Source organism: Nyctereutes procyonoides, unplaced genomic scaffold, assembly GCF_905146905.1.
Source record: "Nyctereutes procyonoides isolate TBG_1078 unplaced genomic scaffold, NYPRO_anot_genome, whole genome shotgun sequence".
In the NCBI taxonomy this organism is placed as follows: domain Eukaryota; kingdom Metazoa; phylum Chordata; class Mammalia; order Carnivora; family Canidae; genus Nyctereutes; species Nyctereutes procyonoides.
Genome location: NW_026575143.1, coordinates 1,885,400 through 1,906,723, shown reverse-complemented (window position 1 = coordinate 1,906,723; position 21,324 = coordinate 1,885,400). Strand labels below are relative to the sequence as shown.

The following is a 21,324-nucleotide window of genomic DNA, read 5'->3' as shown; positions in this document are numbered from 1 at the left end:
AAAAGTGAATATTGAATATTCAGTATATGCCAGGCACTTGCCTCTGTCCTCTGTAGAAAGGGTACTGTTTTCATTCTCCATAACAGTCGTGGAAAGTAAGGTATAGAGGGACTGAATGAGCAACTTGTCATCGGTCACACAACTAGTAAGAGGCAAGGCCAAAATTAGAACCAAGGTGATCTGGATCTGGCTTTAGATTTCATTATGCACTCTACTCTTTATTACTTGTAATATATAGGGTACTTAGTGTTGAACCAGACCATATGGAGGGCATTACCTTGGCGATTCCATAATAATTAAATATAATAGTAAATATATGTTATATATTGTTACTGTAGAGAACTGTATATGTGCATATGTGTATATTGTGTGTATATGTATCTATACACACACACATAAATAGTACTATGCAATACATATTATATATGTACTATATACTGTTTTCTTCTTCATTATTCAGTGGCAGATTAAGGTAGTTCCATATTTAAATCCCAACTCAGCTTCTGATTTGGGATATGTGAAGAGCATAGAAAATTTAAATTTTATCCATTTTGATGCATTAGTAATTGTTTCCGTATAACCTCTGGCACCAGTAACCATTCTTATGTATAGAACCATCAGTCTGGGGCCAAGAGTGTGAGAGTACCCAGAGCTTTAGAATTATGTTTTATAAGATGATGAAGAAATCAGTCCCATTACCTTTGGCAAGATCAATTTATTTAGTGTTTTCCTGGCAAGAAGCCAGTTAATTATTATATCCACCAAATATGGGACCATAGTTATTAATATTTTGGGGAAGTGGTAAAAAATACATAAAATCTGCAGTCTTAACAAGTTTAAGTGTGCAGTTCAGTGGTGTTAACAATATTCACATTGCTGTGAAACAGATCTCCAGAACATTTTCATCTTGCAAATCTAAAGCTCTACATCCATTACATAAAAACATTATTTTTACCTCTGCCTTCATCCCTGGTAACTACCATTCTACCATCTGTGAACTTAATTACTTTAAGATACTTCAGATAAGTAGTTGCCATCAGCATGTGTCTTTTTGTGACTGGCTTGCTTCACTTAGCATAATGTCCTCAAGGTTTATCCATGTCATAGTACGATAGCATTCTTTTCCTTTGTAAGGAAAGAAAAGGCTGAATAATATTCCATTGTATGTACGTACTGTATTTTATTTATTATTTCTATTTTTTAAGAAGTTTATTTATTTTTAAAGTAATCTTTACATCAAGGTGAGCCTCAAATCCATGACCCTAAGATTGAGTCACACATTCTTCTACATGAGCCAACCCTAATATTACTATTTTTAAGGTTTTTTTTGATGGTTTGTTTGTTGATTTTCATTTTTGCCAATTCAATACTCCTTAGGACTTACCAAGTTATTGGTAATAAAGAGTAGAGTGCATAATGAAATGTAAAGAAGAAATAAAATAATTCAAGTGAATCGAAGTTTACTTCATAGACACTCTATAGAGGTTTTTGCTTGGAAATAAAGATTAACATGAAGCTTGGCTAGTAAGTGGTTTTAGGCATTCATTTTGTGGTTTCTGGCCTTTGGCATATACATTTCTTATTCATTATTAGAAATTATCTGTATTATTGTTAAAGAGCAGTTTTAATATAATTGTTTGTTCTTATATCTGCTGGGTAAATACCACTTTGGGCTCAGGATCTCACTATAGCTTCATTATTACACTTAACTACTTGCATCTGGCTAGTTACTATGACCAGTTTTAGTTTCATTCTCACTGAAACTAAATATAGGATTGATATTTGAAAGTTTTGGAGTTAAATGAATTCTGACTTCTACAAATGTAATATTCATTTCATAGTACTTTAAAAATATAGTTATGACAAATGAAACATTTCATATTGGTTAGAATATAAAATGATGTTCCAACTGCTACAAATAGGACATTCAAAATACTATATAGATTAGATAGGAAAAACAAATGAGCTAGAGCATTGTTTTTGGTTGTTTTAGGTTTTTTATCTTTTTTTAAAGATTTTATTTATTCATGAGAGATAGAGAGAGAGAGAGAGACAGGCAGAGACACAGACAGAGGGAGAAGCAGGCTCCTTGTAGGGAGCCCTGTGGGGACTCGATCCCAGGACCCGAGGATCAGGCCCTGAGCCTAAGGCAAACTCTCAACTGCTGAGCCACCCAGGTGTCCCCCCAGCATTGCTTTTCAAAGGATAAAGAACCCCTAATTTTAATTTGTGCTCAAAAGATCATCACTGTTTATTGGAAGTATAATCAAAACAGACTGAATGATTAAGAATGATTTAATTCTGATATTTGCTTTGCTTTCAAGAGGAGAATTTTTTTAAAAGATTTTATTCATTTGAAACAGAATGAGAGCGAGAGAGAGTGCATGCATGCACAATTTGGGGGAAGGATAAAGGGAGAGGAAGAGACAGACTCCCCACTGAGCAGGGAGCCAGACTGAGGCTCCATTCCAGGACCTGAGCTGAAGGCAGACGTTTTAAGGGACTGAGCCACCCAGGCCCACCATTTATATTTACAATACCAGAAACAGCGATCCACTTCCCCCTTCTCATTTTATTCAGATTATAGATTTCAGACAGTATTTGTTTATGCTCTACACATACAGGAAGCATGTAAGGCAACAGCATTCCCATGTAGTTCTCTTTAGAATTTTAACATAGTAGATACAAAAATATGAGTCTTAGCTAGCTAACTCTGTTATCCATAAATATGTTTAACTGAAATTCTCAAGGTAAAATTTAACTTCATGGAATTTTGCAGTCTGTTAGCCCCACTAAAAAAACAAAACAAAACAAAAAAAAACTCAGTGAGAAAGACACTGAGACCAACTCTACATTTTTCATTTTGTGTTGTCTTCATTTAGTGCAATTAAACACAACTTTAAAAAATATATTTTGCATCTTTATTCAAGTATTCACTTTCATTATTCTCCTGTTTTCAAACCTTAAAATATTTGAAATATTGAACACTTTTTTTTCTCACAAAAGAAACAGACTCTTAAGAATCTTAATACACAGAAATCGAGGTAGTTTTCAACTTCTTGCTTAGAGTATTAGTGGACTTTAATTGTAGCCCTTAGAATTAAAATAGGTAAAATACAGATTTTATTTCTCAGGAGCAGAAGTGATAGTGAAATCTGTATATTGTGAATTCACATTTCCCCCCCATCCTTTATTAACTGTCTTGAATGCAGGCCCAGTAGCTCTGTGACATTTGCAGCTGTTCTATGACATCATAAACCCCATCTTAAGAGAACCTAGCTACGGATTGGAGGTAGTCTACTAGGTGCTAATCAAGTGCTGTTACAACATTGTGAGGTTTTCCCAGTTACGAGTGTCATTATACGGATTTTTTAATTGCAAAGCCAAGTAAGGCTGTCAATTGCATCATCTTAACTTCAGATTAACTACTGTCTATAGTGGGGTTGTTGGTGGATGTGGTGGCATCAGCATAATCTATGTTTCAGGCATCCTATAGAAGAGGATTATTCAGGGGATCTGGAAGAAAAGGTAAATATGTTTACTATGAGTTCATTCTACACACTTTTAGAGTCTCATAAAATATAAAAATTATGAAATATAAAATATACCCATTTTTATTTTTCTGTTTTTCGAACAGCTACCTACATGACTATTGGAAGGTGATGAATATGCTGATAGATCTTCCTATGGCCTTTTCCTTCTCTTCATTTAGGCTTTTTATGCAAGCGTTCCCTCCTCTGAGAAGTTTTCCAACAAGTGTATTTTGATTAGCTTCCTTCCAAACTACCCCTGCCTTGTCACTCTCTGATCGCTTACCCTGCTTCATTTTTCTTTAAAGAATTTAATACAACCAAAAATGATGTATTTGTTTTGATCTATTTTCTGTCTCCTGATTTAGGAGAGCAGAAACTTCTCTTGTTCACTGTGATAGCCCTACTGTTTAGACTGGTCCACACAGCAGGCTCCTGATAAATATTTGTCAAGAGACTAAAAGACTGAGTTAATTCATAAAGATGACCTGTTTCTGTGATATTTTTTGCATTTTAAGTCTTGGAATGAATATTTGATGTTTATAAGAAGTGTTTCTCTATTTCTGCCTACAGTATGCATATTTCAGTTCAGATGAACTGAAGTTTGTATCCCTAGTGTCTTTTAGGAAAAACTATTATCTTTTTCCAGAGCTTCTTTAGAATTCTATTTGCACATTATGAATAAAGTAATTATAGTACTCTTAAAAGATTGCTCTTTCTTAGCATTTCTCAGATCTTTGTTTTCTGGTTCTAACGCATCAGTCACATAATTCTCCTTGCTTATTAACATTTCTACCTAGTTGCCCTATCATTGCTTTCAACCTAGCCTACCTAAAACTGAATCTACCACTTTACACAAAACAAAAAAGATGCTTCTTTATTGGCCCACTTTTGGTTTTGGAGCCTCCATGCATGTTCTCGAATCATTGCCAATGTTCCTTCTATGCCATCTGTGTACAATACCCTACTTTAAGGACGCTGTAGATTCTGTTATGGCCCATGGTCAGTATAATACTATAGTAATACTAAGATGCTTAGGGAGGGAGCCACATGAATTTTTTTTTTAATCAATAACATCAAAGTTTAGCCTGTTAACTTTACCAATACAGCTAAAGACAAGTCACCAGTTTTTGGCAAAACCAGTGAGAATAGAATGTCTGAATATAGAATGTCTCTAGATCTAAGGGTTTTTGTTTTTGTTTTAAGGATACATCTGAATTCTCTCTCTAGGGTATGTCATCTGTGCAGGTTTCCAGCCTGTATTTCTGTGGTTTAACAAAAGAGTTGTCTCATGAGCTTTTGTGCTGCCCAGAGTTTGGATATAGAAAAGTTTCATTGTAGTGATAGAATTCCTATAACTTATCTCCAGAATTCTAGGAGTACAGTTTTGTGTTAGTAGCTGCAACTCCCTTTCCATAGCAGGTGTTCTTGACACTAAGCCATTTTGATATGAGTGATTATTTAATAATTTAAAATCTTGAAAATTATACTTCAAAGGTAATTAAAGCAACTTAAAGCATGATTTATATTTATCAAAACCTCACAGATCTTTCTTGAGTTGTTCAGTTCTTCAGAATATCTAATGTCTTTAAAGCTGGGGTATTTCCCCACAAAAAGTGAATGTGGCATCTCAATCCACAGGTCCAATCTATAATACTTGTACTCTTGAGTATAATCCATATTATATTTCACCCAGTCTCTGACAAGCAAACTCTCTATCAAGCTTATTGGATACCGTGGTCTGGCTGTGCTGCTGTGGTGTAGTTGAAAGCACAGCCTGCTTCAGTGCTCAGTTCACACTGTGAGCCAGGGCTACATTGGGATAGAGCAGCAGTTTTCAAAATGTTTAGAGACCCCAGGAGGGACTTTGAGGAGATTTTTAGGAGGTTTGGGAGGACCATGCTGTTTTCATAATAATGCTAAGATTTATTTGTCCTTTTTCTCTGTATTGATATTTACACTGATGGTGTAAAAACAGCAGGAGGGGGGTAAAGCTGTTGGCACCTTAGCATGAATCAAATCTGTAGCGCGCATCAAACTATACCAGTAATCATTGTATTCTTCACTATCATTCACTTGCAGGTAAAAAAATAAAGTCAATTTCATTTACAATACCCCAGTAAGGTGGTAAATGTTACCAGTTGTAGCAAACCTTGACCCTTGAGTACATGTTTTAATATTCTGTGTTACGAAATTGGTGTGTTTACTGAAAACATTTCTGCTGTGTAGCAAAGACTGATGGTGTTCTTGAAGAAAAACACATACTTGTTTGAGTGGTGAAATGGACTAGCTGGGTTTTTCCTCACAGGATAATCAGTTTTTTTCAAAACAATGGCCAATAGCCAAACTATGGCTATTCAAACTTGAGTGTTTGGAAAATGTTTTCTTGAAAGCAAACGAAGTGAGCTTGTCACTTAAAGGAAAATGATTGACAGTGTTTATTGTCAATGATAAAATTCAAGCTTTTAAGCAGAAGTTTTGAATTTTGGAAATCCTGCATCTGCCATTGTGAGCTTGATAGCTTTTCAGTATTTATAGTGTTCTGATAAGATTGCTGTTGATTTTAATGAACGAGGTTTTCTGATAAAGTATCATGAAATATGTCAGCATTTGGGACATGTGCTTAACTCAGTGAGCCAATATTTTCCAAATAACTACTGCATGATGTTACAGAATCATGCATGGGATCCATTCAAAGTGCAGGGTTGGTCAGTGGATTTTAATATAACTGGTACTTCAGATTCCACGTTGTAACTAATCTTTATGAAACAACCACATGTTGAGTTTTGGTGTAGTAACAAAGAATAATATCCATGTTTTTTGGGAAGAGCTATTATAATACTCTTCCTTTTCTGATGGTTTAGCTGCGTGAGGTCCAAATTTTCTTCATAGATCAACTAAAATAACATATTGCAGCACATTCAGTGTACAAGTAGGTATGAGAATTTAGCTGATTTTAACTAAACCGATGTTAAAAGAGTTTTTAAAAAAGTGAAACATTGGGACGCCTGGGTGGCTCAGCGGTTGTGTCTGCCTTTGGCTCAGGAAGTGATCCCGGAGTTCTGGGATCGAGTCCCACATCGGGCTCCCTTGCAGGGAGCCTGCCTCTGCTTGTGTCTTTGCCTCTCTCTCTCTCTCTCTGTGTGTCTCATGAATAAATAAAATCTTTAAAAAAAATAGAATAAAAAATAAAGTAAAACATTGATAGTCTGGTCACTAATTTTCTGTTTTTGGAAAATTAATTATTTTTAATAAAATTTGTTTATGTTAGTATAAATAGTGGAATTATTTTTGAGGTATAAAACTTTTTCAGTTTTAATTTCTAATATGGTAAATATTGACACATATAACCAGTGGTATGCTGTCTTGTAAGAGCCAACTGCCTGCATCATTTCCCAACTTTGTGTTCAGTGTCATCTGTTGGTAAATTGAAACCTGCCAATAGTTGGAGTTTTTACATTACAGACATCAGCAAACATTTTAAATCAAGGTTCTCCTTTCCCTAAAACTGACTGTTAAACGTTTAGGGCACCTACTAGATATAAATCATGTAAACAAAAACTTTGTGTTTTTTTTAAAGATTTTATTTATTTATTCATGAGAGACACAGAGAGAGATTGAAGCAGAGACATAGGCAGAGGGAGAAGCAGGCTTCCTGCAGGGAGCCTGATGTGAGACTTGATCCCGGGACTCCAGGATCACACCCTGAGCTGAAGGCAGATGCTCAACTGCTGAGCCACCCAGGCATCCCTAAACAAAAACTTTTTGAGTCATCAGTAATTTTTAAGAATGTAAAAGTATCCTGAGAGACTAAAAAAGTTTGAGAATTATTGTGTGGCAAAAGGAGTACCTTTTGGAAGTTGGTCCACGAAGAGGTGGAAGCCTTTTTATTCATATAGGTTTATCTTCTGTGCTGCTTTGTGTGTGTGTGTGTGTGTGTGTGGTGTGTGTGTGTGTAGTTTTTTGTTTTTTTTTTAACTTCTGGTTGTTAAATTTATTGTTTTTTTCTATGGCATAATCTTTTTCTTTCCCCTAAAATCTAAGGTAGACGATAATACTTGAGGGGCAAGTGTGCTAAACTTACCCCTTGGGCTACATGTTGGGTGTCTCTGCCGTTTTCTGTTATGTAGGCCTGGCTCAAGCTGTCACTTCTACACAAAGCCTGTACTTACTGCTCAGACCCATTCTGATCTTTCTGTTCTGTACTCCCATGACTTTCATGGCCTGTACAATGGAGCAATTTGTTCTATACTTTTTGGTGTGCTTTGTTTCTTAGGTGTTAATTTTATCAATTCTACTTTCTACCCTAGTGCATCTAGTACAATGCTCATCACATATGCTCTCTTGCATGGGTGAAAGATTTTTACTTTAGATTACCAAAGAAGTTTGCTTTCTAAGGAAATTTATAAATAAATCTTACAATTATTTGTTATAAACCCAATTTTTAATAATTGTTTTAAAGTATAAGTAGATTGGAAATCATTGGTGTTTCTTAGAGTGAGGCCCTATACAGAGGCTTCCTTCAAAGTTTGTTTTAGATCTTATGGTTCTACTACCATTCATGATAAAAATTGGTAGCTCATTTCATTCCCTAAGTCTTTGACTCTTTTGAGTAAGTCATAATGAATAGTGAAAACAGTAAAATGAGGCAAAATTTCTAAGATTACACTGGCCTATAGGATTAAGTTGTTTACTAATTAGAAAACTTGGCAGGAAAAAAAAAAAAGAAAACTTGGTAGGTTTTGAACCCAGGGGGGTGGAGGTATTGTGTTTTGCTGGTAGGGATCTCTGTTGAAAGTCCTCAGGGGTCCTGGGAGATGGCTTTACTCTCTTTGTGCAAGCTAAGTGATGACTCTGGCCCTTTCTGTAGTTGCTGGAGCTAGTGAGGTGTAAGAAGGACATGCCAGCTCTAAGGCATGTGCGTTCTTCTGGATCAGACACACTAAGGGCATGAGAAGTCCTGGAATTCCTCTGGCCTGTGCCTTTTTTGTGATTATGGGGACATAAAAGAACTGTGATTTTCGTTAGCAGAGACAAAGCATTAGCTTGCATCTGGAGTAATACCAGTATATCGTATTTCAAATTTTTCATTTATTAAAAAACAATTCACCATATTTAAGTTCTGTCTCCAATTTCTCTGAGAAAGTTAGGGTAGTTTATACTCTGGCCTAAATAAGGATTCACTGTTAGTGGTCACGAGGTTGTACTGAGGTAGTTTAACTGCTTTAGAACTTTGTGCTTAGAACATTCTTAGCCACCGAAGCATGGGAACCGAAAGTGAGGAGCATGGGTTCTTTAATATCTATCACATCAGAGAATGACTGTTCCAGGACAGTAACCACCTCCTAATGGTAAGTACCCCAGTGTGCTTGGCATTTCTCAGAAGCAGAAGGAAGGGGAAAAATGGCCACTCATAATAGTGAATGATACTTCTTTTAAAAAGCAAAAGAACAGAAAATGATCCAGGCATAATCCTCAATGATGATCATTTTTGCAGGTTTCTGTAGCTGGATCAGGCACCGGAAGAGGCTCCCCAGCTGTAACTCTAGTACAGTTACCTTCGGGCCAAACTGTTCATGTCCAGGGAGTAATTCAGACACCACAGCCATCGGTTATTCAGTCACCACAAATACAAACTGTTCAGGTTAGCTTCCTTCCTAGATGATTTGCCTTTGACTTTCTTCAGTGTTTTTTTTTCCTTTTATTAATTCATTTATCATTTTTGTATAGCTTTTATGCTCACGTCTTTTTATTAGAAATTTGGAGGAATTTCCTTTTCCTATGTGAAGTGCATTGTGCCCTGCTAGACACATAGATTTAAGAGTTGCAGTTTGTGGTTAGCTCTTGATTTATAGGATGAGTAATTGCCAGATGAGTAATTCTTCGAGTTGTTGCATTGTGCACAAACTTAGATTTATTTAGCAAAGCTCTCCAGTGGAGCTTAAAAATATTTTGAGGATTCTCTGAAGATGTCTGATTAACAGAGTAATATAAAGATTACCGTTTTCATGAATACTCACATTAGTAGGTGGGTGGAAATTTAAGTTTATTTTTGTTTAATTCAGTATCTCTAACTTGTAGGAAACATAGGATATCTTTGTCACCTTAGTATTATGCTTCTACATCACTCACCCCTCTTAGATGAAACCTTGGTTTTTGTAGACAGGTTATTGTGACTGTGATCCAGATGTATGTTTTATTATTTATTATTATCAGAGTTGATCACCAGTCCTTAACATTTCTTGAAGCTAAATTTTTTAAGGTTTTTATTTTAATTCCACTTAGTTAACATACTAAGTGTAATATTAGCTTCAGGTGTACAGTATAGTGATTCAATACTTCCATACAGCTCCTGGTGCTCATCACAACAGGTGCATTCCTTAGTCCCCATCACCTATTTCCTCCATTCCACCACCCACCTCCCCTCTAGTAACCATCAGTTTTTCTCTATAGTTAAGAGTCTGTTTATTGGTTTGTCTCTCTCTCCCTTTTTTCCACTTTGCTTATTGGTTTTGTTTCATAAATTCCACATGAGTGAAATAATGTGGTAATTGTCTTTCTCTAACTTATTTAGCTTAGCATTATCATACTCCCTAGCTCCATCCATGTTGTTGCAAATAGCAAAGTTTCATTCTTTTTTATGGTTAAATAATATTCCATTGTACATGTATACTGCATCCTCTTTATCCATTTATCACTTGATGGATACTTGGGCTGCTTCCACAATTTGGCTATTGTAAGTAATGCTCCTATAAAATCGGGGTGCATGTATCTCTTTGAATTAGTGTTTTTGTATTCTGTGGGTAAATATCTAGGAGTATGATTGCTGGATTGTAGGGTAATCATATTTTCTAGTTTTTGAGGAGCCTCCATACTGTATCCCACAGTGGCTGCATCAGTTTGCATTCCCAGCAACAGTGCACAGGATTCCTTTTTCTCCACATCTTCACCAACATTTATTGTTTCTTCTATTGTTGATTTTAGCCATTCTGATAGGTATAAGTATGCATTTTTTTAAAGTATAGTTTTCTTGATTATTGAATTTATTTGTCCTTTTTGAGGTCAGTTATCCTTTAGATGTTGAAATTATTTGAACATAGTTGATGACACAAAGATCAGTGAGGAAAACATAGGTGTGCACACTTAATCAGTCTTGTCCCTTGCATATATGAGTAAAATTTATTGCAGAGTAAGGTAAAGGCTGCAACATGATATTTGAAATAATAAATCCACATACATTAAAAACTTAGTTTTGCTGCACAAGTATCTTTTCAAAAGAGTAAGAATCATTCTTAGCATTGTCTCTTTTTTTCCCATAATGACCCTTGATTCCAAGAGTTTCTGACTCTTTCTGACCCTGATTATAAAACAAGAAAGTCCTTCCACTCTCCTTTTTGAATGATGACTTTTATTGGGGTGCAGATATTTCTGCTCAAGTTTGAACTTGGCTGCTATTGATTAGAAACGACAAATACCCACTATTTGCTTCAACGTGGAGGGATCTGGAGGGTATTGTGCTGAGTGAAATAAGTCAATTGGAAAAGGACAAACATTATATGGTCTCATTCATTTGGGGAATATAAAAATTAGTGAAAGGGAATAAAGGGAAAGGAGAGAAAATAAGTGAAAATATCAGTGAGGTGACAAAACATTTCCCACCTAACTCTGGGAAATGAACAAGGGGTAGTGGAAGGGGAAGTGGGTGGGGGGTTGGGGTGACTGGGTGATGGGCACTGAGGGGGGCACTTGGCAGGATGAGCACTGGGTGTTAGGCTATATGTTGGCAAATTGACTCCAATAAAAAATAATAAAAAAAAAAGAACTTGGCTGCTATTGAAAGTTTTATATTCAGTAGGCTTTTTTTTGATTTTGTTAAGTAGGTGATTTAATTATCTTTGTAGAGGTTAAGTGCCAGTGGATCTTGAGTCTTAGAATTCCCACTTTTTGAACAATGGTCAAGTCACTTTGTCTGCATGAACTTCAACTTTCACATTTCTAAAATGGATAAAATAGTATCCTACCTCACATAAGGGGTTATGAGTATATGAGACATGTGTGAAAGTGATCAATGTTTGGTGGCGATATATGATTGCTGATTGCAACATTTTTTCTAAGTTCTATTCATTGGTTCGTGTACTTATGTGTAGGGCGTCCATGACCAGAATGTATGGCCATATTGTGTAAATGAATCTGTATATCAGTGTGCCTTGAGAAATATATATTCCTGCATGCATTGTTGACATTTAAATAAATTCTTTTGATTTTGCCTGAATCAAATTCTCCTGTAATTGTAAAGTTAAGTAAAGTGAGTTTTATAAACTCAGAACCCCTAGGCCCTGAATAATAAAGGCTAAACATACTGAGAGCTCTCATGTTATTGTAGAGATTCATTACTTTTGTTTTTAGACTTTCCTTAAAATCATGTGATTTTTATGTGCTTTGAGAAGTGAAATCATGCTTAAAACTCTGATCTTTCTTTTTTCCTTATTTTGACCTTCAAGACTTAACCACATCAAGCCCCACCTTCCTTCATGTCATATAAATCCTAACTTTAATCAGGCTTATTTACTTGTTTGCTTCTTTGAACCTATCTAATGTCTAGTTTGAAAACGCAGCTCAAGTAAGCAGTGGTATTGTGAAGAGGGCAAGGAGGTCAAGATGCTTTATTCTTCCTTTGTCACTAGCTCACTCCGTCCCTAATGGATTTGTAAGAGTAGGTTCAGGGTGGAGATCTTTTCTTCGGTCTTATGTAGCTTTTATGTAATCCTTTCCTGTGAAGCTTCAGTCATTCCAACCACTTTGAGTTGCATTCCTGTAGTATTTATCACCCGAGCCATACCTGCTGTACACTGAAGTGTGTGTGTGTGTGTGTGTGTGTGTGCTCCCTCTCCTAAGGCAGATGTGCGGTGTACTAGTGCAGGTTCACTGTGTTGCGGTGCTAGTCGCTTTCCCAGCCCCTGGCTTAGTGCTGCCCAGAGGCCCATAAGCACCGTTTTTTGAATGAAGGAGATCATCTATTTTATGATGCATTTCAGAAACTCTTGTATTATAGGTAGCAACAATTGCAGAGACAGATGAGTCTGCAGAATCAGAAGGTGTAATTGATTCTCATAAACGTAGAGAAATCCTTTCACGAAGACCCTCTTATAGGTAAGTTATTTAAACTTCCTAATATAATGACACTCCAAAAAGGGAGAATAATTATGTATCAAACCAATTTATCCATTATAGCTTTCCTGTTTTAAATCTCATTCAAATATCTTGATTATTTCTGTTGTTAAATTATGTTTTAGAAAAATACTGAATGAACTTTCCTCTGATGTGCCTGGTGTTCCCAAGATTGAAGAAGAAAAATCAGAGGAAGAAGGAACGCCACCTAACATCGCTACCATGGCAGTACCGACTAGCATATATCAGACTAGCACGGGGCAATACAGTATGTATGCTGCAATTCGCTATGATACAGTGCTAGCTTTAAGTCTTCTCTAGTTACATTGAAGCAACTTGGGTTTGACAGTAAATTGTTCCATTTTAAAATGCATCATAATGTCTACACTGTGTATATTGTAGAATGAAAAGTACATGTTAAAGAAGTGAGAGATTTGTACTGACAGCTGCCATATATTTTGAAAAGTAAAAAAATTTTTACTGAATATAGAAGAAAATTTTGGGTAAAAATAAAGGGAGGGTTTGCCTATTTATATGTTAATATTCATGTCGGGTAAAAATTTAAAACTTACTGTTTTTTGTTGTCTTTATAAGATGCATGCGAACCTAAGATATAAATGTCTGTAATTCATTCTTGTTGGCTTTTGTTACCAACAATTACATATTATGCTTACTAATCTAAAAGAGGTACATGATGTTCCCTAAATTATGTTTTAAATGTAATTATGTTTTCATTACTCTGTTAATTTGTGCTGCAGCTTTTTCTAGAAGAGAATGGAAAATGATTTATTTTTTAAAACTACAGCAATTGGACAGATCATTTTATTTGAAATTTTAAACATCAAAAGCTGTAAATAAACAGATACGTTCACATTTAGTCTTGTGCATTTTAATGGGCTGTTAATCTTGTGCTTTTTGCTCTAATTAAAGCACTGACTTTTTTTTCCCCAAATCAAGTACATTTGAAATACATAATATGCTTTAGTAAAAAACAAGAGCTAGGAAGAAAAGCAAAAAGGGGGAAGAAAAGCCAGGAAAAGGACATAAAAAAAGATTTTTTTAAAAAAAAGCTATTTAGGTAATGGAATATGTGTGGTATTAAATACTGTGTTGATTTAAATATGATGGTAGGATTTTAGATATGTTTTGTTTTCCCTTTATTTTTTTAAAGATTTTATTTATTTATTCATGAAAGACAGAGAGAGAGGCAGAGACACAGGCAGAGGGAGAAGCAGGCTCCATTCAGGGAACCTGATGTGGGGCTTGATCCTGGGACTCCAGGATCATGCCCCGCACCGAAGGGAGGCGCTAAACTGCTGAGCCACCCAGGGATTCCCTGTTTTCCCTTTAAAAAACAGCAATACCTAGAAAAATCTTGAGTCTTTAAAATGTAGCTGTTAAAGCAAACGAACTACCCTTTAATATATGGGAAGGTCTTATATAGTCATTAGTTTTTTAGAGTTTTTTATTTTGGTGGTGGTAGATTTGCAGTATTAAACTAATTTTCATTCGGCAATTCTGGTTCTTCAGGTAGCTCCTACCATGATACATAGCAGAATTGGGGTATAATTTGTCCAGAGCCTCTATGGGGTGCTGAGTGGACATGTCCAACGTCAGTGTTGGGAAAAGGAAGCAACCCACTGTCTCTGTAAAGAGTTAGACCTTGAGGTTTTCACTGTAATTTTTTAAATTACCTCCCTGATTTATATACCTTTTTGTCCAGCCCAGTGGGAATATATGGTGGGAATTTTAGAACTGTAAATCAGAGTTTGCCAGCTGTAGTGCCTCTGCAGTACAGCACACAGGTACAGGGGTGTGAGCACCTCATGCCCTCACTCCCTGGGGTGGCTGGACAGGGCTTGAGGCTGCTGTGGAAACTCCTGGTTGTTCAGGTCTGGTCTTGAGCAGTGGCTGTACACATACTCTCATTATCTAGTTGTGACGTGATAGGGAAAAGGTTGGAAATTACTGATGAAATAATGCTGAGACATCTTAAAGTTTGGGGGGGTGATCTAAGATGCTGTCATCTTAAACATTTCTTTGGCATATCCCAATGCAGCTGAGGAATTTATAGAAGTGGTCATCTCTTTACAAGTGATATGGAAGGGGCTGTAGATTGTTAGTTGAAATTTGAAATTGTGTAAACATTGGATTGAGAGAATATTGAAGCTAGAGATGATGTGGGGAAGGCACCAGGCCCTGCCATTCACTAACTGAATCAGAGAGTGAAGCTTCATTTTCCCATCTCAGGGTCTTTGAAGTGGGAACAATACTAAAATTGCCAAACTCTGGGGTTAGTGTGAGGATAAAAGTAAATAACAAGGAAAAATGGTAGAAAACAGACATGCTACTTTTGACACAAAACAGAAATGTAAGGCAGTGTCTCATGCGTGAACTTTCCCTCCAGGTAGCAACAAAGCCTTTATTTCATGTGCTCTGAGTGTATACACTTGGCAGCGGGGGCCTGGCGGGAGACGTCACTGTGGGCGCAGGTGGTGAGAGCAGAGTCAGGAGTTACGGTGGAGAACAGCAAATCGAAAGTTTAGAAGTTAGGTGTTTATCTGTTTGCCACATTAGAGGGACTGTCTCTTGTTGAGGTTTCTTAATTTAGACCCATACAGTATGATCCTGGCAGTTATTAAAAGTTGTGATTATTCTGAATGTGCTGTCCGCAGATAGAAATTGCCATTTGTATTGCTTCATGAAAAGTGATACTGCCTTTGCTAAAAATGCATCTCTTAGGCATTTAGTGATGTTTATGTTGATAACTCTTCGGAAAGGTGAATACTAACATTTAATGTGTTTAAAAGACATTTACTTTCATTGGAGGGTAAATGTATATTTACACATAGACAAGATCCATTTTCATTAATAGTATTTCTTAGTAGGAATAACTTAATAGATACTAATGCTTTAACATTGTTCCTGGATATCTAGAAAATGAAATAATTGCTGGTGTCCTTTGGTTTTTAAGCCAGAGAAGTTTATTTTACTAGAATTTCTGGAGATTATTCTGGTACAGTTGCATGTACTTCTCATAACCTTTTACTGTAAAATGTGTTTTTGTAGGTTTTTCTTCAACTTTTATTTATGGATGACTTTCCCCTAAAACTTCACTTTGTTTTTTTTTCAAAGATGATTATTTTAGATTATTTTTAATTTAATATAATGAGTTAGTTGGAGTTAAAAAGAACTATGCGAGTTTGTCAAAGTTGAAAAAATAAAATAAAAATGAGTGTATTCAAGCTTTCTCATATATAATCAGATAAATTTTTAATAGTTGAAAGTTAGATATTTGACAGAAGTTGACCTTATTTTTACAATTTATTTTTTTAATCCCAGAAACTAAGAAGTGAAAGTTAGAATAGGCTACTCCCTGGGAGTAGTAAAAGTAACTCTAAATAGATAGAGATTCATTATTGCAACACCAAGTAAATCAGCTACACTTGCAAAATCTTTACTGGAAGTACAGACCTTAGTGATAGGTTTGTTGTAGGCCAATTAAGTCATTCTGGCCAAAGAAAATCTGTTTTGTTTCAAGAGAATATTTCTGAAAGATAGCAGTTCAGATAATCTCAGATTTAGCAAAGAATGTTACTTGTTGCATAAGAGATTTTAAATCTGCATTAAATGGAAATAAATTTCATAAATATATAGTAAAAGTGACTGAAGAAATTTATATGTTTGCAGTTTCTTAATTCATGAAGTTTTCTCCAAAGACAGTCTTTTTTTTTTTAATTTTAGTCCCCCACTCTACTATACTTGACCTCTTTCCTTACCAGTTAAGGACTATCATCACCCAAGATTTTTTTTTTCTAAATGTCCCTTGTCTCTTTGCTTGTTCCTACTTTATTTTACTAGGAAACTTGTTAGAATGAGTCTCTGTTAACTCATCTTTACTGGAATTCTTATACACTAAAGGTAAGTGGATCAATCCAAAATCCACCATTGTAAAAAGAGATCTATGTGAACTTTGTGGGCTAAAGAATTCAGAATTCTCAGGAGACTCATATGAATAAACACTGATTCCATTTCTTCATAAAAGGAATTTGCGTGATAGATGTATGCATTCTAAAGTAAATGCGGTCCCACTTATAATTCTTAGTAGTGATTTTGCTTACATTCTCCCAAAATAATTTTCAAAGCAAACATAGAAGGTATTTCCTTAATGTAAATCTGGCTTTTTAATCTTGATGTTGCTATTCCTGTTAACAACAAGAGGCTATTTTGGTCTCTTTTGGTTTTTAAGGCACAGGTACTCACAGGTTCTATTCCACATTCACTTTTTAAATTTAAATCTGAGAACTCAGTAGCATAAGGTCTGCCGTACTTTATAAAGTTAACTCAGTGAAGTTTTATTTATGAGGTTTTTTTTGCAATTTGGAATAAAGATGGTTTTAATTATAATTAAACATTTACATGTTTATATGTTTGAATTAGCTCATATATACAGGTTTAGGATTACAAAGATGTTAGTATCAGAGGAAAAGAATCCAGGTGGAATCTTAATTTAAATAAATTCTACTCCTTCCTCATTTGGTCACAAACTCTTTTTTGTTTTTGGTTTTTCTTTTTTAGTTTTCCACCCTTATTTATCTTTCTTTTCTTCCTTCTTTGGTGATCATACAAGACTTTAAAATGTTGCCTTTTTAATTAAAAATTTTTTTACCAAAATTCTCGAATTTTTATCCCACACATAATATTTTCCTTACTTCTTTGATATTAATAGCTTTAGGAGAAAAGTGTTCAATAGCAATGAGTAGAAGTAACAAATTTTTTAAATATGTTTTTGTAAATTAGGAATTGTTAAAGAATTTATTGCCTACACTAGTTGATATGATATCATACTGGTTACTGTGATGTATGGTAAATTGGGGATGGAGAAACCATACTTTGGTTAATACTGATTAGAAACTAGATACCATGACTATATAAGGTTGTATATAGACACAATTGTGTAACCCCTAAAACCAACTTAGTAGAAAATTACTTAGTAAGTTAAGGAATTACAGTTGATCTAGACAAATTCTTAATGTAAGGTCAGTGTGTCCACTTTCACCCTGTGGGTATAGGGTAACCTACATAATTATGGGGTAGAGCTTACCTGAGACTAGAGAAAAATAAGTTAGCTAATGCCCAGAACAACTGGGACAACAGAGCCTAACCTCTACCCACCATTACTATGAGCAGTAACATACTAGCAAGCTTGAATCAATTAATAATGGACATTGAAGTAGAATTTAATTGATTATGTAATCTAGCTGTTCAATTTTCCATTTATTTTATCAACCTAATGTTACTAAGGATTACTTAAAAAAGGAAAATCAGAATGCATTAATCTAAAATAAAAACTTCTGCCTGAGTCCCAATCTGTTTTCCTAGACCAGTATGGACTCATTGTGATCAGCAGTGTGGCTATAGGTGTAAACTTTTATGCTTCAGTTGCATGTGTCAGTCTAAGAAATCATTAATAAAGCCTAAAGTAAAATTAGTAGGAAGTACAAAAGTATTTTATCTTCATTGGTTACTAGTGGCCTTCATATGGGCCAATCATTTTATTTAAAAATTATTAGCCAGACATGATGTCTGGGATTTGTTTTGAAATATTCCAGACAAAAAAAAAAAAAAAGGTTGGGATGAGTGGGCAGGGAAAAATAGATGACACAAAATTCTTTCTCCTTTTATGTTTGCTAGCAAATTTTCCTAAGTTTCAAAAACATAATTAGGTAAAACAAAAAATGTGACTAAACTCATTAAGTTAAATTCATCTTAATTTTTCCTATTATTTATCTTGATGTGTTTATTGAATACACAGATTTTTCTATCCTTGAATATTTTGTAACCTGAAAAGTTTCCTCTTCAAATCTTGAACACACACACACACACACACACACACACACACACACAAAAGACCTGATTCTTGTATCCCGAAGCATTGGTAAATCTTATTTATTGTCAAATGAGAGGTACCATTTTGAATGGGAAGGTCTTCTGTCATTTGATAATGCCAAAATCAAAAGTGCCTGTGGTATAAAAAATAAAAGCTAAGCTAAAGTACAAGACTTATCAGCAGAAATGTTTCCTCTAGGCCTAATCGTGTGTGTGTGTGTGTGTGTGTGTGTGTGTGTGTTTACCTCTGTTTTCCATGTCTAATTATATAATGACCAGAAAATAAAATGATGAGAGGAACAGATTCTTTATATATCAACTTCACAATGTGAAAACAAAGAAGTTTGGTTGGAACTATGAGGAAACATTGAAAAAAATAAAGGGTGAAAAAAAGAAAATATGAAAAGAAAACAAGTAAGGGCCTTTGTTATCCACCTATTTCATATTCTTATCCTTGGCGACAATGACTCTAAACTTAAATTTTTTTTACTAGTCCCAAAGCTTGTTAATTGTATTGGCATTGAAAATTAAGTTCTCTAATTAGAATTTGAAGCCATACTTTATTTAACTCTTCTAGATTCACAAGTGGATTAAGTTGCTTATGATATAGTCTGCCTTGAAGAAATTCAGCATTTATTGACTGCCTGCTGTTTGCTAGGCTTTGTGCTTCTTCCACATTGCGGTTACACAGCCTGTGTGTGTTCTTTCTAAAGCACTATTTCTGTAACACCAAACTAATTATCAACTAAACGCACATTCAGATATATGATAACATATGAAATACAATCATGTCCAATCATGAAGACCTGAGGAAGCAATAGCTCTTCTTTTTCATGCTTCTCTTTTAAGAAAATAGACATAGTTAGGTTTCTTCCAAACCCTTTTGTTATAAAGGTTGAATCCTGAGACCCTTGAAATCTTGTTTTTAAAACATGTACAGAATATGATGCTGTACATGAGCTAAATGAAGAAGGTGATATTACATAAATTTCTCAACCTCAGCACCATTAACATTCTGTAACTGATTCTCAGGTTTCTGTCAATCTTATCCTAATAGTGGCCTGTCAAAGAACAAAGACACAGAGAATGCATCTTGCAGAAATCTTTTTCAAAATGTTAACCCATTTTTCTGTGTTAGGCCCTAGGATCTCAGGTCAAGGAACTAAAGATTTGTTGTTGCTCTTTCTTATAGTTGAGACAGGTTTAAACAATCAGGTGTTCACCTACATGGGTCTTTGCTTGGATACTGTTGAAAAGATACTGTTTACTTACCAGCTAGGTAAACAACAGAACTCATCTGCTATTGCCAAAAATTGTAAAGCTCTTAATCCAGTTCCAAGTAGGAAATATTCAACATACACTTTGACACACTACTGTAACATTCCTGTAAGACATTCATGTTAACTTACAGGTGTTGTGTTATTCTTTTAAAAGCATACCCTTTGGTTTCACTTCATCTGTGGTACTTAAACTAAAACATAGAATTGTAATATTTATGTTTAAGTATATACAGAACTCTTCAGATATTTTAAGCAGTGCTTATTTGTGTATTAGAGTGAAATTTAAAAACAAAACATTTGATCAGTTGTTCTTTGGAAACTTTTGGTTAATATGTTAACTTTTAAACATGACTGGCAAGTGTTCAGAGGAAGTCCACCTCATATTGTTGCCATTAGCTGCAGTTATTCAAGACACTTGGTACAGGTAAATATTGTAGCACAAATTCTTTCAATAGTTGTATTTTAAGATCCTTTCCAATTTAACATTTTATATTTCAGGATTCTCCTGATATAGTCAAAATGGTAAAGGTTACGGTTTGGTAAACTTAGCATTTACAATCAAAATATATAGTAATATATATTCCATTAACAGCTACTTTGTTTTAAAAAAGCTACTTTGTTTTGATGAGAAATTAGAGTAGTTAGTTGAATGAAGATATAAATTCATGGTAATTCTGATGCTTGATGGGATTTTACTGACTACTTTTTAAATATTAGAAGAATGCTATTTATCTATAACTAAGGACATCTGAGAGAATGGAGAAAATCAAGAAGCTGGCTTTTCTCCCTGTCTGCATCTCCACTTTTCCTCTTAAATAATTTAGTGGGATGGATACCAGGGAGGAGGCAAAATCTATGGGTTCTATGTATTTCAAATAATTCTGAATAAAAGTTATTTTCAAGTGTTCATGAGCTTTTTCAGAGTGTTGTCCCATGAAGAAGGATCTCCTTATCAATTCAGCATAGAGAAATAAGGGTAAACTGATCATGAGCAGCATTGGTAATTAATAGACCCACAGTATATTCTTCCAGTATGGGATTATTAAAAATGAATCTTGAAATTCTCTAATATTTCTTTTCTTTTTCTGTTAAGTTGCTATAGCCCAAGGTGGAACAATCCAGATTTCTAACCCAGGATCTGATGGTGTTCAGGGACTACAGGCATTAACAATGACAAATTCAGGAGCTCCTCCACCAGGTGCTACAATTGTACAGTATGCAGCACAATCAGCTGATGGCACACAGCAGTTCTTTGTCCCAGGCAGCCAGGTTGTTGTTCAAGGTATATTTTATTAATCTAATACATTTAGAATACCTGTGCATCACTATATCACACCAGTTAGTGGTGATTTTGTAGTTTTCTGAAATATATAGGAGGCAGATTTGGGAGGGGGCACTTAAAAGCTTGAAGAAGGAATATTTTAGTACATTTGATAACACATTGAATTATATGGTTT

At 35.0% G+C, this 21,324-nt stretch overlaps 1 protein-coding gene across 18 annotated transcripts in view; it reads left to right on the top strand.

Annotated features, from left to right (window-relative positions):
- The window catches only part of CREM (cAMP responsive element modulator), a 71,227-nt gene that overhangs the window by 28,359 nt on the left and 21,544 nt on the right, over window positions 1-21,324 (top strand). For 6 of the 18 annotated variants that reach the window (XM_055308673.1, XM_055308672.1, XM_055308671.1 and 3 more), the window contains 4 exons: window positions 9,028-9,174; window positions 12,583-12,680; window positions 12,824-12,966; window positions 20,961-21,149. In XM_055308673.1, coding sequence (XP_055164648.1) covers window positions 9,028-9,174; window positions 12,583-12,680; window positions 12,824-12,966; window positions 20,961-21,149 — 577 coding nt within the window. Of the gene's footprint in view, window positions 1-9,027; window positions 9,175-12,582; window positions 12,681-12,823; window positions 13,553-20,960; window positions 21,150-21,324 lie in introns of those variants that run through there. The other 12 variants (XM_055308677.1, XM_055308676.1, XM_055308675.1 and 9 more) reach the window with 4 other exon arrangements.